Below are 12,695 nucleotides of genomic sequence, written 5' to 3'. Positions count from 1 at the left end.
TGGGTGGGGGTCAAACAAATTATATTACATGCATGCATTTGCCTTACAGTGTCGTGAAACTTAAATCATTTGAACACATTTGAAAAGCCAACCTCAATACTTCTATGCACTCCTTCTATGTAGCTCCCACCTTCTCTAAAATGATATATTAGAGATGGAAAACATTCAAGAAATGACAAGGATGGTTCTAGGTCCTGATCTAAAGCCCATCAAGCAGAGCAAATAGGAGCAAGCTTCCAAGTAAGCAAAAGGAAGACGTTCCTTATGTGATAGGTCTTAGGCCTCTGAAACTAGTTGACAAAGGACATGGTGGATGCAAGAGGGTCTGGAGGACATCTGGCAAGTGACTTGGAGGAGAAAAACATTTTGGGTTATGAAACAGAAAAACTACAATAGGATTTGGTAATTCCCTGACCTAAAAAGTGCATGAAGTTTGCTGCCCTCTCACTCATCCTTGTGCACACACATATTGCCTGTCACAGAGACAGAATTTTGGGCTGGGCAAACCTTTGGTCTCTTCTGTTCTTAACTGAATTTTCAATGATGTAAGATTTGTATATCTACATTTTAAAGTATAATTATATTCCCTTGATCAGTGATAATTATCTTATTCTAAATTTCTTTTAATGAATTATATAAGTCTGGTACTATTTCATGTAAGAAAACAAAAAATAGTACTGCTTCTTATACGTTTAACAGCTTAACACAGTCAGAAGATCCAACCTCATGAGAGACTTCCTTTCTTAGATAAGTAAATCTTTGCCTGCAAAGTTTTCAGTTATAAATATTTGAGATAAAGTTTAATTACTAGAAATACAGTATTTCCTGCCTCCAAATGATGAAATTTTCACATCTCAGCACATGTTTATTTTATGTTCATTAAAAGGAACAAGTGGAAGAATACATACTGATCTAATTAATCCATGTTCAACAAGTGTCCAAGAGCACTGGAGCAAGCTCAGGGAAAGCTACTGACTTAGGAAAATGTGCTTTGCATCAAGTAAAGATCTCCAAGAAGTAACCAAAGTTGTAGAGGGCAGTGTGAAAAATGGAAAATTGCCTTGGTTAAAAAAAAAAAGAAAGAAAGCAAGTTGCCTTCTACAGAATAGAGGGCACCTAAAGATGGACTGTATCAAAAGACGTAAACCTTTCTGGATATCACTACTGACAGTACCAGCACTACATAGTAATCAGGATCAGCTGCTTAACAAGAGGCCCAAACACCCTGAAGAACTCTCCCCTCTCCATCATCCCTTTATGATCATCCCTTGAATGTGCTTCTTGCCCAGCATATCCTGCAACTATGCACCTCATCTCTTCCCTTTGTTTTTCCCTAGGTGCTCATCTCCTAGGTGATCCTTTCTCCAAATGTTTCCACCTTTACACCAGCCCAATTGTTAGGAAAACCTTTAGAAAATTTATGCAAACCCTCATTCATGATCTCCCTTACCTACAGTTTGAAACTGAGCTCCCCATCTACGTACCCAGATTTTCTTAGCAGTACTGGACCTAAATGAAATATATTCCTTACTCCTTCCTGAAGCAACCCTCCTCATGATGAGACAGTGCCAACCTCCTAGGCAAGGGAGAAGACCATCACCCTCTGCTGCATTCAGCTTGTTCCATCATCCAGAAGTACAGCTTTCCTTATTTCTCTCCCTCCTCTTTCCTGCGTTCCCTCCCTCTTTTGAAGAGGCAAAAGAAAAAAACAAAACAAAACAAGCCCACCACAGATTTATTTGAATAGAAATTCAACCATCCAGACTGCAATTATGACCATTCTTTTAAAAGTTTATTGAGGACAATTTTTGTCACAGCAGTCCCCCCTTCCCCGGGGCTCAGGACAACTGGGAGCTTACCATTAGCCGCTTGGCAGGTGTCAACTTAGAAGCATATCTATCAGTATCACACTGTACCTCTTGTTGTTCATTTGGATTTTTAACTAACACCCACTGAGACAACACATAATCCCTTTCCCACTTAAACCCCTGTGAAACCAGTGGCTTTCTGAGAACAGCAGGTTTTGACTTCAAACCACTCTGAACCACATGGAAAAAAAAGATCCTTTTTTAACTGGATTCAAACTGTTAAGCACGTAGGCAGAACTGCCACGTGCGTTTCCCTTCTTCCAGCAGCAGGAACACTGCTGATGTGAGCCACATCTTCAAAAGTCCCTCACGGATGCAGCCGCTCCCTGTAGCAGTGTGCTGTTTCCTTCCTATTTCCATTCCTGCTGTTCTCCTTTTTTTTTTTTTTTTAAATCAGAAAGTTCCCCTCTGTGAACTGGGTGCAGCTTCAGTAGTCTGCCTGGCTGGCAAGGTAAAAGGAGCCAGCACTGAATTTAGCAGCTTTGCCTTCACCACTAGCAACACAGAGCACAGATACGCCGTTGAGCACCAGGTGTGACATAAAAGCATGATGATAGGGAGGAGAAAAGAGGGCAGCTTCTAGCTAATTCCCATGGATTTTTACGTCCAATCTGCAAACAAATATAACACACAAAGGAGCCCAAGTGGTCCTAGTTTTCACACACCTGTTCAAATTATTCCCCAAAGCTGCTCCTCACTAGCAGACATGGTCACGGCAGGAGGCACCGCCTCGCTTCTCAGTTAATTGAGAGAAAAGCACTAATTTTAGTGGAGCTGGGCTTGAAAGGGAAATGGGGAATCTGTTTTATCTAATGGCTACAAAAAGTATAGGAAATTAGCTTGCTGGTCCAACACGTGAGAGTGTGACCATCACATTGCCTGTCAGGGGGAAGCCTATTTTTCCTGTTCTGTTTTAAAAAATCAGTGGGAACAGAATTAGGTGGTTATGGGGAGCAGCTGTTAGTTGGATCCAGACAAGAAGGAAAAGTGAATACAAGGACATTTCCTGCCTCTTCCAGACATCTTCTATTTGCTAATTGTTCTCTTTGATATTACTCTTCCAACTGAATGTATTTTCCAGCTCTTCATCTTAGGCCATTAAGCCATTTCCCAGGCAACACCACCGTACTGACTTCCAGGCTTTTTCACACTTTGTACAACTCCAGCTCCTGCTCCTCCTTGTACATGTCCAAGATCCTTCCCTGTTGCCTGGGCTTCTCGCCCGACTGACTGTGCAGCCTGTCCTCCCTGTCCAGCATCACTCTGCCAGTGCCCTCCTCATCACTCGTTCCCTTTCATCTCACTTCTCCCAGATGACCTTCATGCCACTGGTCCTGTCCCTGGGCCACACTCTTTGCTCAGCCTGGCAAGATGCAGAGACATATAGCAAATATAAAGCTAGCACACTGAACATCTGAGGTGATTTTTTACTGCAGCTGAGTATTTAGATGTTCAGTATCTAAAGCCCAATTTTGGTACCTCAAGAGGACATTGACTCGGAGGCTCAACAGCAGTCAGTGACACACAGGGGAATGGTTAGAGTTTCGAGTTTAGTTAGTAGGCCTTAGAGAAATCAGGTTAGCTATGGAGGCTACTGAATATAAGGATAAGCACATACGAAAATCTTGAACTCTCCAAGACATCAAGCTATTCAAGAAACCCACAAACAACCCTCCCCCATTTGACCATTACAGCATTACTTCTACTTTTCTAGGGTGTATGATTTTCCACAAACAGGACTTTCTCCAGTACATTTCTCCCTTTAAATTCAGAAGCTACTGTACATGCCAAAGGATGATTTTCTCCATCTAACAGCAGTGCACATGCCTCACCAGCACCCCAGCACTGCAGACAAGTCAGGCACTGAGGCATTGGTAAAGCCACAGCACAGAGCTTCTCCCCAGCTTGCTCCTGCAGACTGTATTAATTTTTAAAAGAGCCAAATTGATTTCTCATTTCATTCTCTCAAGCAGTAATGAACAAACCAGCTACATGGCAGAAATGGTCTCCTCCATGGCCTATTACAGTATCTTAAAAAGCCATTAATTCCTCGGTTTCCTGTCTTTAGTGAATAGGTTACTGTCACCACTGAACTTAGGCAATTGCCCAGCAGCTGAAAGGCAGGAGTAGGGCAACTTTTCTTCAGTGCTTTCAGAGCACAGATCTACAGAAATCGCTGAACAAGATGATCCTGGATGGGGTCTAAAATCAAAATTATGGCTCAAACAGTTTAACATATGCCTTCTTTCTCATTGTAGCAGTTGTGACAAAGCATTATCTCTTACCTCTATTGCTTTGGCAGCATAGGATGTCACTTTATGAAGGCATTTAGATTAAGAGTAATCAACCATCTCTAAAGTACATGGACACTTCCACTGACACCAACACTACCTAAAAGCTCACTGTGTGCTCACTTAACTAACACTGATGTCCTCATGAATCACAACAGAGTTTCTGAAGGCCATCCACAGAAAACCTCTGCAATAGGGGGTGTGTGAGCAGCACTGCCACACACTTCTGTGAAATGTCAGACCAGTAGAGCCTTCTTCAGTCCTTCCCCTGTATCTTCTTCTGTTCCACGCAGCATTTTCCTTTAGTGACGTGCCTGTACCTCAGGATAAGGTCATTCTTACAGCTCCTCAGGGTTGTGGGACTCTTTGCAATTGGGGCTGGAAGTTCACTGAAACCTTAAACACCACAAAACAATTGGTTTGTGCTATGCTTCAGGTAACCTGCTGTGTGCCTTAGAAACTATTTCCAGAACATTTGCAAGGCCAGAGCACTCACAAAAAAATTGCTGCCATGAGGTAGGATATGAGGTTTAGCACACCAGAATTGAGAGTGGGACACATTTTCTTTGAACCATTAAGACCAGTAAATCCATTCACTTAAGATTTTTTAACACATATATAAAACACATTAAAATTATTTAACTAGTATATCTCTGTTTAACAAGGCGGGCAACAAATCAAATATCCCAGTAGACTACATACTCCATTTAACGTAAGACAGGTGCTGGGGCAAGCGTGTGGCCCTCATCTGGCAGCACTTGGGCTCAAGGTTACCTGCATGAAGGAGTAGCTCCTTCCTAAACACAGATCCCAAACATGCATGAGACCGCAACTGCACTGCCCAAGGGAGACCTTATAACAGCCTTCCAATTCCTAAAGGGGGCTTATGAGAAATCTGGAGAGGGACTTTTTACAAGGGTATGTAGGATACAACAAGGGAGAATGGTTTTAAACTGACAGAGGGTAGATTTACATTACACATTATGAAGCAATTTTTTACTGTGAGAGTGGTGAGACAGGTTGCCCAGAGAAGCTGTAGCTGCCTCATCCCTGGCAGTGTTCATGCCAGGTTGGATGAGCAACCTGGTCTCCTTTGAGCAACCTGGTCTAGTGGAAAGTGTCCCTGCCCACGTCAGGGGGGTTGGAACTAGATGATCTCTAAGGTCCCTTCCAACTAACAATTCTGTGATTCTATGAAGGCAGCTTTGTTCTTCCACTGACAAGCAGAAAGATGAGTCTTTCCTCCATGCCAACAGCCAAACCTTGCCAAGGGAAAGGCTCTACTGCCTTACAATTTGGATGATTGCTTAGAAGCGGTAAATCTTTTGGCCTGTGGACGAGCAGCCCAGAGAAGCCTGCACTCCAGCTAACTTGTGTTTTAGCTCTCTAGCAGGGCAATTTTAGTCTGAAGGGATGTCAAACCAGCACCTTAATGCAAATCTTTTTCACAATATAAAATATTAGCACTTACAAAGTTCTTAATATGTATGCAAACCAAACTATAAATAATTCATTTACTACACATGCATCTGCATCATTTGAAATGCATCAATGCTTTTATCAATAGAGTGCAATGTATTTACAGTTCACAGAATAGACTTGGGGGCATTTGGGCTATCCAAGTATTGTTGATTTGAGCATTATTACTATAGGTAAACTGAAATAAATTACCTCAGTTACTACCTGGTTTTTTTTTTCAACATGGTAAATAAACTTTATTAGATCTAGGTCATTAAATTTAATATTAGACTTTAAAAGAGCCTGGAGATTCTATGATGTTGCTAGTACAACATGCAACAAAACATATGTGCTTCAGTAATAAAGATAAAAGAATTACTCTACTATATTTAGATATTAGTTACTAGCACATTTTTCAGAAGGAGTTTTGAGATGAAAGCCGAGCTGCCATTCTCAGATGCGAGGTAGGCACACAGTGGTTCTGGCTCTCACTGAGTGGCAGGTTCCCAAGTAACTGAGACATTTCTGAAAATGTCATTCAGAGCCTTTTGCTAATTTACCCACTGTTCCTTTTCAGATAAGAATAAATACAATTTTGCCAGTGTTTCAGGTGAAGCGAGTGGGCAGGGACCTCAGAGAGCAGGGCTTCATTTTCACATTTTTTTTAAGTCAACTTCCTATGACCCTGAATGTGTCCTTTGGTGTCCTGCGCCTCAGTGCGCCCCACTGCTTGAATACATTGTGCTCTTCATTTCAACCTTTATTATTCTCATGTGGCTACAACCTCTCTGCAAGGACTACCTCGCCGTGTCTGGGCAGTGTCTAGTGCAACAAAGATGCATTCCTGGTTGGAGCCTCCAATCACTAACATACAGCCAAAAATCCTGGCAACAGCCACTGCTATATACACTCTGTCTTGCTAGATGCCAACAGCAAGGCTGGAAACACGTCCTTCACGAAGTAAGTAATGACAGCATGTTGCATCCAACCAATTGCAATAACCACGGGCAGTTTATTATAGGCTGCTATTATGTTTTTCTAACAACAATGGCAGCCAAGTACTTTTGATGTGGGCAAAATGTATTTGTCATTAAGTACAAAGACAGAAGGTAAGCATAAGTCTCTGCAAGTAATGATATAATTCAGTTCCTACTGCTTGCTTTGACATTGGCCACAATGCTGCCTCCCTGTGAAGAGGGAGGAAGGCCTATGAGATGCTGAAGGTCAAATTCACAGCTGGTAGGAATCACTGCAGCTCCATAGGGCCACAAAGGCGGCACTCATAACCCAACCAGCTTCTCAGGCCAGGCCTATGACTACATGACTACAATGACTACAAATTATTGTCTTCAGGAGAAATAAGGTGACTGAGCTGCTCTTCAGCAGGAAATGCTGGCATCTTTCCTTATCCCATTTTTTGTCCACCATTACAGGAACATTGCAGCATCCCAGGGAGCTTTTCAGAAACATGAGATAAAATCTTGTGTGAGATGAATTACAGGAAAAGCCTGATAATTGTGAAGCCTAATTACAAAGTAATGTGGAGCTTGAGAGCAGAACTGCTAAGCAGTTAGAGACTAAACTAACGAGTGGGCCATCTGTCATCCACAAGAAGGCTAACGAAAGGCCAGCACAGGACAATCCTGACACTGTATGGAGGCGGATATGCAAACGAAGAAATGTCCAAATAACACATTCAAAATACACAGTATGAAATAAGCTGCTATGCATGCTCGTATGCATGCTTAGCATATGGACAACTTAATTATACCTGTACAGTAAAGGCAAGTTCACAATAGAGGATGGTAATATAATGGTGCAGGGTGTGAGGCAGCGAGGGATGAGCAGAAGAGCACAGAAAAAGGTAGGGGATGGACAGGGCTGGAACAGAGACATGGCTCAGATTCTTTGCACTTGGATTACAGAGCAGGGGAATGCCATTTGATCACCAGCACAATCTCAAACTTGCTGTGTTTCACTGCTTTCTACCTACTGCACCTTACACACTATACTATTATACTATATTGTCCTGAAAAGTGAAACATTCACAAGAAAACCAGTGTTTACTTACACTATGGGGCAAATCTAAGTGATAGCAGTTCCTGGGAGTGGAACTAGAGATAAACTCTTGACAAGTCAGTTCTGGTCTATGAATGTGTTGCTCCCCTCCAAAGTGCTCTTAACTGAGTCTATGACAATTGGGCAGTAGAAGACAGCAGCTAATTAAACGAAAAATTCTTTCCCTTCATTAAATCCCTAGATAAAAGTTAAAATTGGAATTTGAAAATTGGCATCACGAAAATTGTAAGAGGTTCAAAGTTCCATCTTTCATACATCTCTCACTTTGTGCAAGTAAATTTAATTGCAATTCCAATAGAAAAGGTGCAAACATATCCATAAACCAGCCACAAATTGTGATTGAAAGCTTAGAGAAAGCCTGTAATCTTTGCACTGAAGTTGTAGTTATGTAAGTTTTGAGACAGATTCTCTCTTTTCTTTTTCCTTTTTTTCTTTTCTCCCTAGCTCTTGTAAAATCAATGGAATGACAAAATCAAATGGAATTGATCAGAAATATGTTATTTTTCCACTTGCCCACTGAGAAGCAAGAAAATACTTAAACACCAGGTCATCCTATCAGTTTCAGGGAGCTTTCAGCATAGATTTAAGTGCCACCCTGAATAGTAATTTTTTATCTATTTATTTATTTACTTTTTAATTGTAATACTTGTCGTAAGGCTCATTCAAGTCCAAGAAAAGACCTTGCTCCTTCAGAATGTTTGAATCAGCTCCCTGCTTACTGGGAAAAAAATGTGTATTTTACTGATTGAACTATTTTGGGAGCAAATCCCTCAGATGATTCAACTACTCCTAAACATGTAGCATGCTTCATCTTTGAGTAGGCCACCAAACTCCTATCTTCTGCAATAATGAAGAGGGAGAGGAAGGAAACAGAGCTTTGAAGAAACAGGAGGACTGAATTTTGCAGATCTCTGAATGACCGTGATATTTTGGTATATAATTAACAGCAGCAGAAGGGGAAGAAGGATACAAAACAGCTACCTACAATTTAACAGTTCTGCAGATTCCCTACAAAACATCAATTGGCTTTGCGAGTTGTCATGCAATTTTAAACATGCAATTTTTGAATGTGTAATTTTTCTGCTAAGGCATTCCAGCACTCTTGTTATACCAAGTTTTATTAGTTTGGCTTTGACATTCCAAAAACTGAGAATGAGAGATGAATAGCAATGTGCACTTAGGAATCAGGCTACTGGTCTTTCGCCTTCCTTATCAGGGACCTTAATCAGGATTTCCTCACTTAGCCAGCTAGAAAAAGCTGTGAAAAGCAACTATAATACAGAAAAGTAATTAATGCTGTAAAATGGCTTTGAGTCCTTGGATGAATGACATTGCAGATTAGCCTCTTGCCCTTAAATGTGAAGTCTCCCTTGGGTAAATCTACAGAATATCTATTGACTTCATAAGATGTCTCTTGACATATTAAAATCATTATCATTTCATCAGTATTTGTAGCACAGCAACAGAACAAGTCCTTCTAAAATATCTATACATGTTTGCACAATACTGCTTAGTGCTTTGTCCTTTACATGAACAATAATTTAGTAATTTCAGATCAGGCAAGACTTATGTTAAATTGTGCTGGAGTCAGTAAGAGTACATGAGAGGATGGAGATGGATATTAAAACATTCAAGATTGGAGTCTTAATAAAAGTTTATATGGCATCAGTATGTAACCATAATTGGAAAACCATGGGAAATACTGTTTTTTCAAAGAACACTGCAGTTTTGTGGAAAATATACCTTACATCCATGTAGAAGTATACTCATCAGAGGGGAGATGATATACCTAGCTCTATGGCAATACTTCATTCTCTGTTCCTGCAAAAGTTTAAGTCATTATCATTCCCTTGTACTCTAGCAAAGAAAGAAAATAGCACTAAAGGTCTTAATAAAACACCTTTTCCTTCATTAGGGACATTAGGGATATCAGTGCTAAAAAAAAAGGATGCTAGACAAATAATTCTGAACTGCAATGCAGCCAATATTTCCATTATCCTCAGACCCACATACTGGTTATGGGGAGCACCATTCTCCCAGAGCATGCAGCCTGAAAAAGAGTTCCCACCCATCGTCAGGTGTGTTTGTGAAGGTGTGTATCATCTGCAATTGCTTTCCTCTGAAGTTGATTGGTGGGAGAAGTCAGAGACAGCTGTACTGAGGGCAGCTGGGGAACGCGTTAATTCAGCACTACCCTTTAACACTCTCTCTTTTCATTACAGGTATTAAAATGGTTCCCAATGGGCATAACAGACTAGGAAAGCCAAACACAAAGATGGATTTTATCCAGTTCCCTATGAAATTCAAAAGAAAAACTAATCACTTCAGTGATAACAGGAGTTGGACTGGAACCTACATGAACAGCATACCACAAATCATTTTTTCTTGCCAAAGCTTGTTCTGGCTGCAGCAATTTCCAGCAAGAGCTGGAATCTACATCCCTCAAAACAGCTCTACTCCAGCAAATACTACATGCATTAATTCAAGCATTATTTGGTTTTCGCCTGACTAGAAAATGCAAGGCAGCAGAGGATAAAAAGCACACATGGCTTGTGTACAAGCATCAGCCCAGCTGCTGCTAGACCACTGTTTGCCTGTTGCTTAGCAATGCTTCACCTCTCTGCTGGAAAAAAAAAATGTTTTGATGAGAGAATATAAACCTGAAGTTTATGGTTTATGGTAAAATAATGACTGCTAGTGCTCCAACCACTTCTTCCAATCACGTGCTACATCAGCTACTGAATGCTGGAAGCTTTTGGGACAAAAGCTGTAGTTTTCAGTGCCTATCGATGAGCCCAGTAGGAGAGCCCTAAATAAAAAATTAAAGTAACAGTGCAGAAGTGTTTGCATATTTATCAGGAGGAAAGCTGGAATAGGAATTTGAGGATTGAATTTTGGGGCATGGTTCTGAGCAACTCCAGCTGCTCTTGCTTAAGCATGGAGCTGGACAAGATAATCTCCTGAGGTCCCTTCCAACACCAACTACTCTTTGAGTCTGTAACTTCAGGAGCAAAATAAACAACAGGAAGAATAAACAAGGAAATAAAAAAAAGAGGTTCCCAGAGAGCGAGGAGGCAAAGCAAAGACACTGTGACATGTTCGTTCCTCACTCACCAGTTATCCATTTAGCCTCCGGGTCATGAATTTTGAAAACATCACTGAAGAGATCTTCCACTGTTATTTTCTTCTTCTGAGACAAGCTATTATCTTCAACTGTAAAACATTCAAAACCAGACTGCCATTACTTCAAATTTGAAATGTATCTGAAAGTATAGCAACTGTGAATAGAACCATGTCATATCTTATTCAGAAACGGTCCACATTAAGCTTTCTGTTGCACTTAACTCCTTCCAGTTGTCAGTGTTGTAAAAGGACCATCTAGTGGCTCACAAACAGACACCTCCTGGTTATTTATGCCTGGACTCAGCAACTACAAAACCACCAAGATATGGTCCAAATCACAAATTTTCAGATATAACCTGATCAAAAAAGATTTTAAAAGTCATGAAAACACATCTACAGATGTCATAGTGCTATATAACACTGACTATTCCTAAGAATTAAAACTACTTCACACTAGGACTATACTGAAATCATCCGTTAAATTTTTTAAAAGTAATTAAAAGTGACCAAATTTGTATAGCTTATATTTTTATCTCCTTAAAAACTGTCATGCAGAACTACAGTTGGAAAGGTATTTAGCCTTATAAGGGCTCATGCAGATTACTTCAGGAATTAACGGAAGATTTTCCATGGGAATCAGACACTTGGCTGCAGAAATATTTTTGAAAAATCTATGAGGCAGAACCCTAAATCCTTAGGCGTTGCATAGCTGGCCCATACTAATTTTCACTAATTTTCACTAATTTTCACTTCTAGTGAAAGGATATACAGTTTCCTTTGCAAACATGGGAATCTGGACAGCTTTTACATTAAACAGCCAGAATGCCAGTTTAAGATGCTGTAAGATCAACTTGGGGTAAGTGTCCTTCAATTAGTTCATCCTTCCTAACTCTTCACTTTCCCCACAAAGAAATATTTTCTGTACGTCTTCCTCCACTGTCCTTCTACAGTCTTCTCCACATTTCTCATGATTTAGTCAGAGGTTGCCAACAAATTCTGATGCAAAGCACAATCTGAAGAAAACATAGAACTGATTTCTTTCTGCATATGTATTATTGTTACAAGGAAATCTGTCCCATCTAGGATGTCACCAAGACTAAACACGCATGGGTCCAGCTGAATGACACCAAGGCACAAATTTAATCACTTGAAGTTTGTCACAGCTAACATCTTCTAATTTCTATCAGCACCTCTCCACTATGTAAGTTCTCATAAACACAACACAGAGGCTCCTGGGCCTGTAACAGAAGTGTTTATGTTGAATCAATGGGTTCTTGGGCCCTAGAGATGAAGAATACATGTATTTTATCACAGAATTCTATAGTGGGTAATTAGTTAATATAAAAAATGGATTTTAATTTTCTCAAAGCTGCAATTTTTAGAGAAAAATTGAACCCTAAAATTTTCATTAATATATTCCTTCTTTTTTTTTCCACCAAAAGTATTTTTTTTCTTTTTTGTTATGACAAGCAGTCACCTTTTATGAATAACTTCCATTGAACATTCAAATTTTTGGTGAAAAAATATTTTCATGGAAAGCTCTCAGTCAGTGTTAAACACATTTGCTCTTTAAAGGAACATGTAAGGCCATATTCTGAGTATTTCACAGCAGGGATGTGTGCTTCGGCATCTCTCCTCAGTACATCATCCTCATGCCTGAAGTTTGTTAGTATCATGCAGCCTTAGCTATCTTTAACATTGTTTAGCACTAAACTTCTTGCACTGAACACACTTGCGATTAGAAACTGTGGAATCAGACTCTCTGAAGCCATTTATTATAGGAAAGAAGTCTTCTTTACTCCACTAAATTGAAGCCCCTGAGCTACCTGAGATCACTGAAAACTACCTCTTAACAGTGTCCTGTTCCACTAAAAGG

The 12,695-nt window shown here is 40.2% G+C and overlaps 1 protein-coding gene across 4 annotated transcripts in view; it reads right to left on the bottom strand.

The window, feature by feature from the left end:
* Positions 1-12,695, bottom strand: part of DPP6 (dipeptidyl peptidase like 6) — a 560,201-nt gene that overhangs the window by 156,906 nt on the left and 390,600 nt on the right. For all 4 annotated transcript variants that reach the window (XM_030488693.1, XM_030488709.1, XM_030488690.2 and 1 more), the window contains exon 3: positions 10,811-10,909. In XM_030488693.1, coding sequence (XP_030344553.1) covers positions 10,811-10,909 — 99 coding nt within the window. The remainder of the gene's footprint in view (positions 1-10,810; positions 10,910-12,695) is intronic.

This window comes from Strigops habroptila, chromosome 1 (assembly GCF_004027225.2).
Source record: "Strigops habroptila isolate Jane chromosome 1, bStrHab1.2.pri, whole genome shotgun sequence".
Lineage (NCBI taxonomy): Eukaryota > Metazoa > Chordata > Aves > Psittaciformes > Psittacidae > Strigops > Strigops habroptila.
Note: the sequence above shows the minus strand (reverse complement) of the source record. Positions and strands in the feature narration are given on the sequence as shown.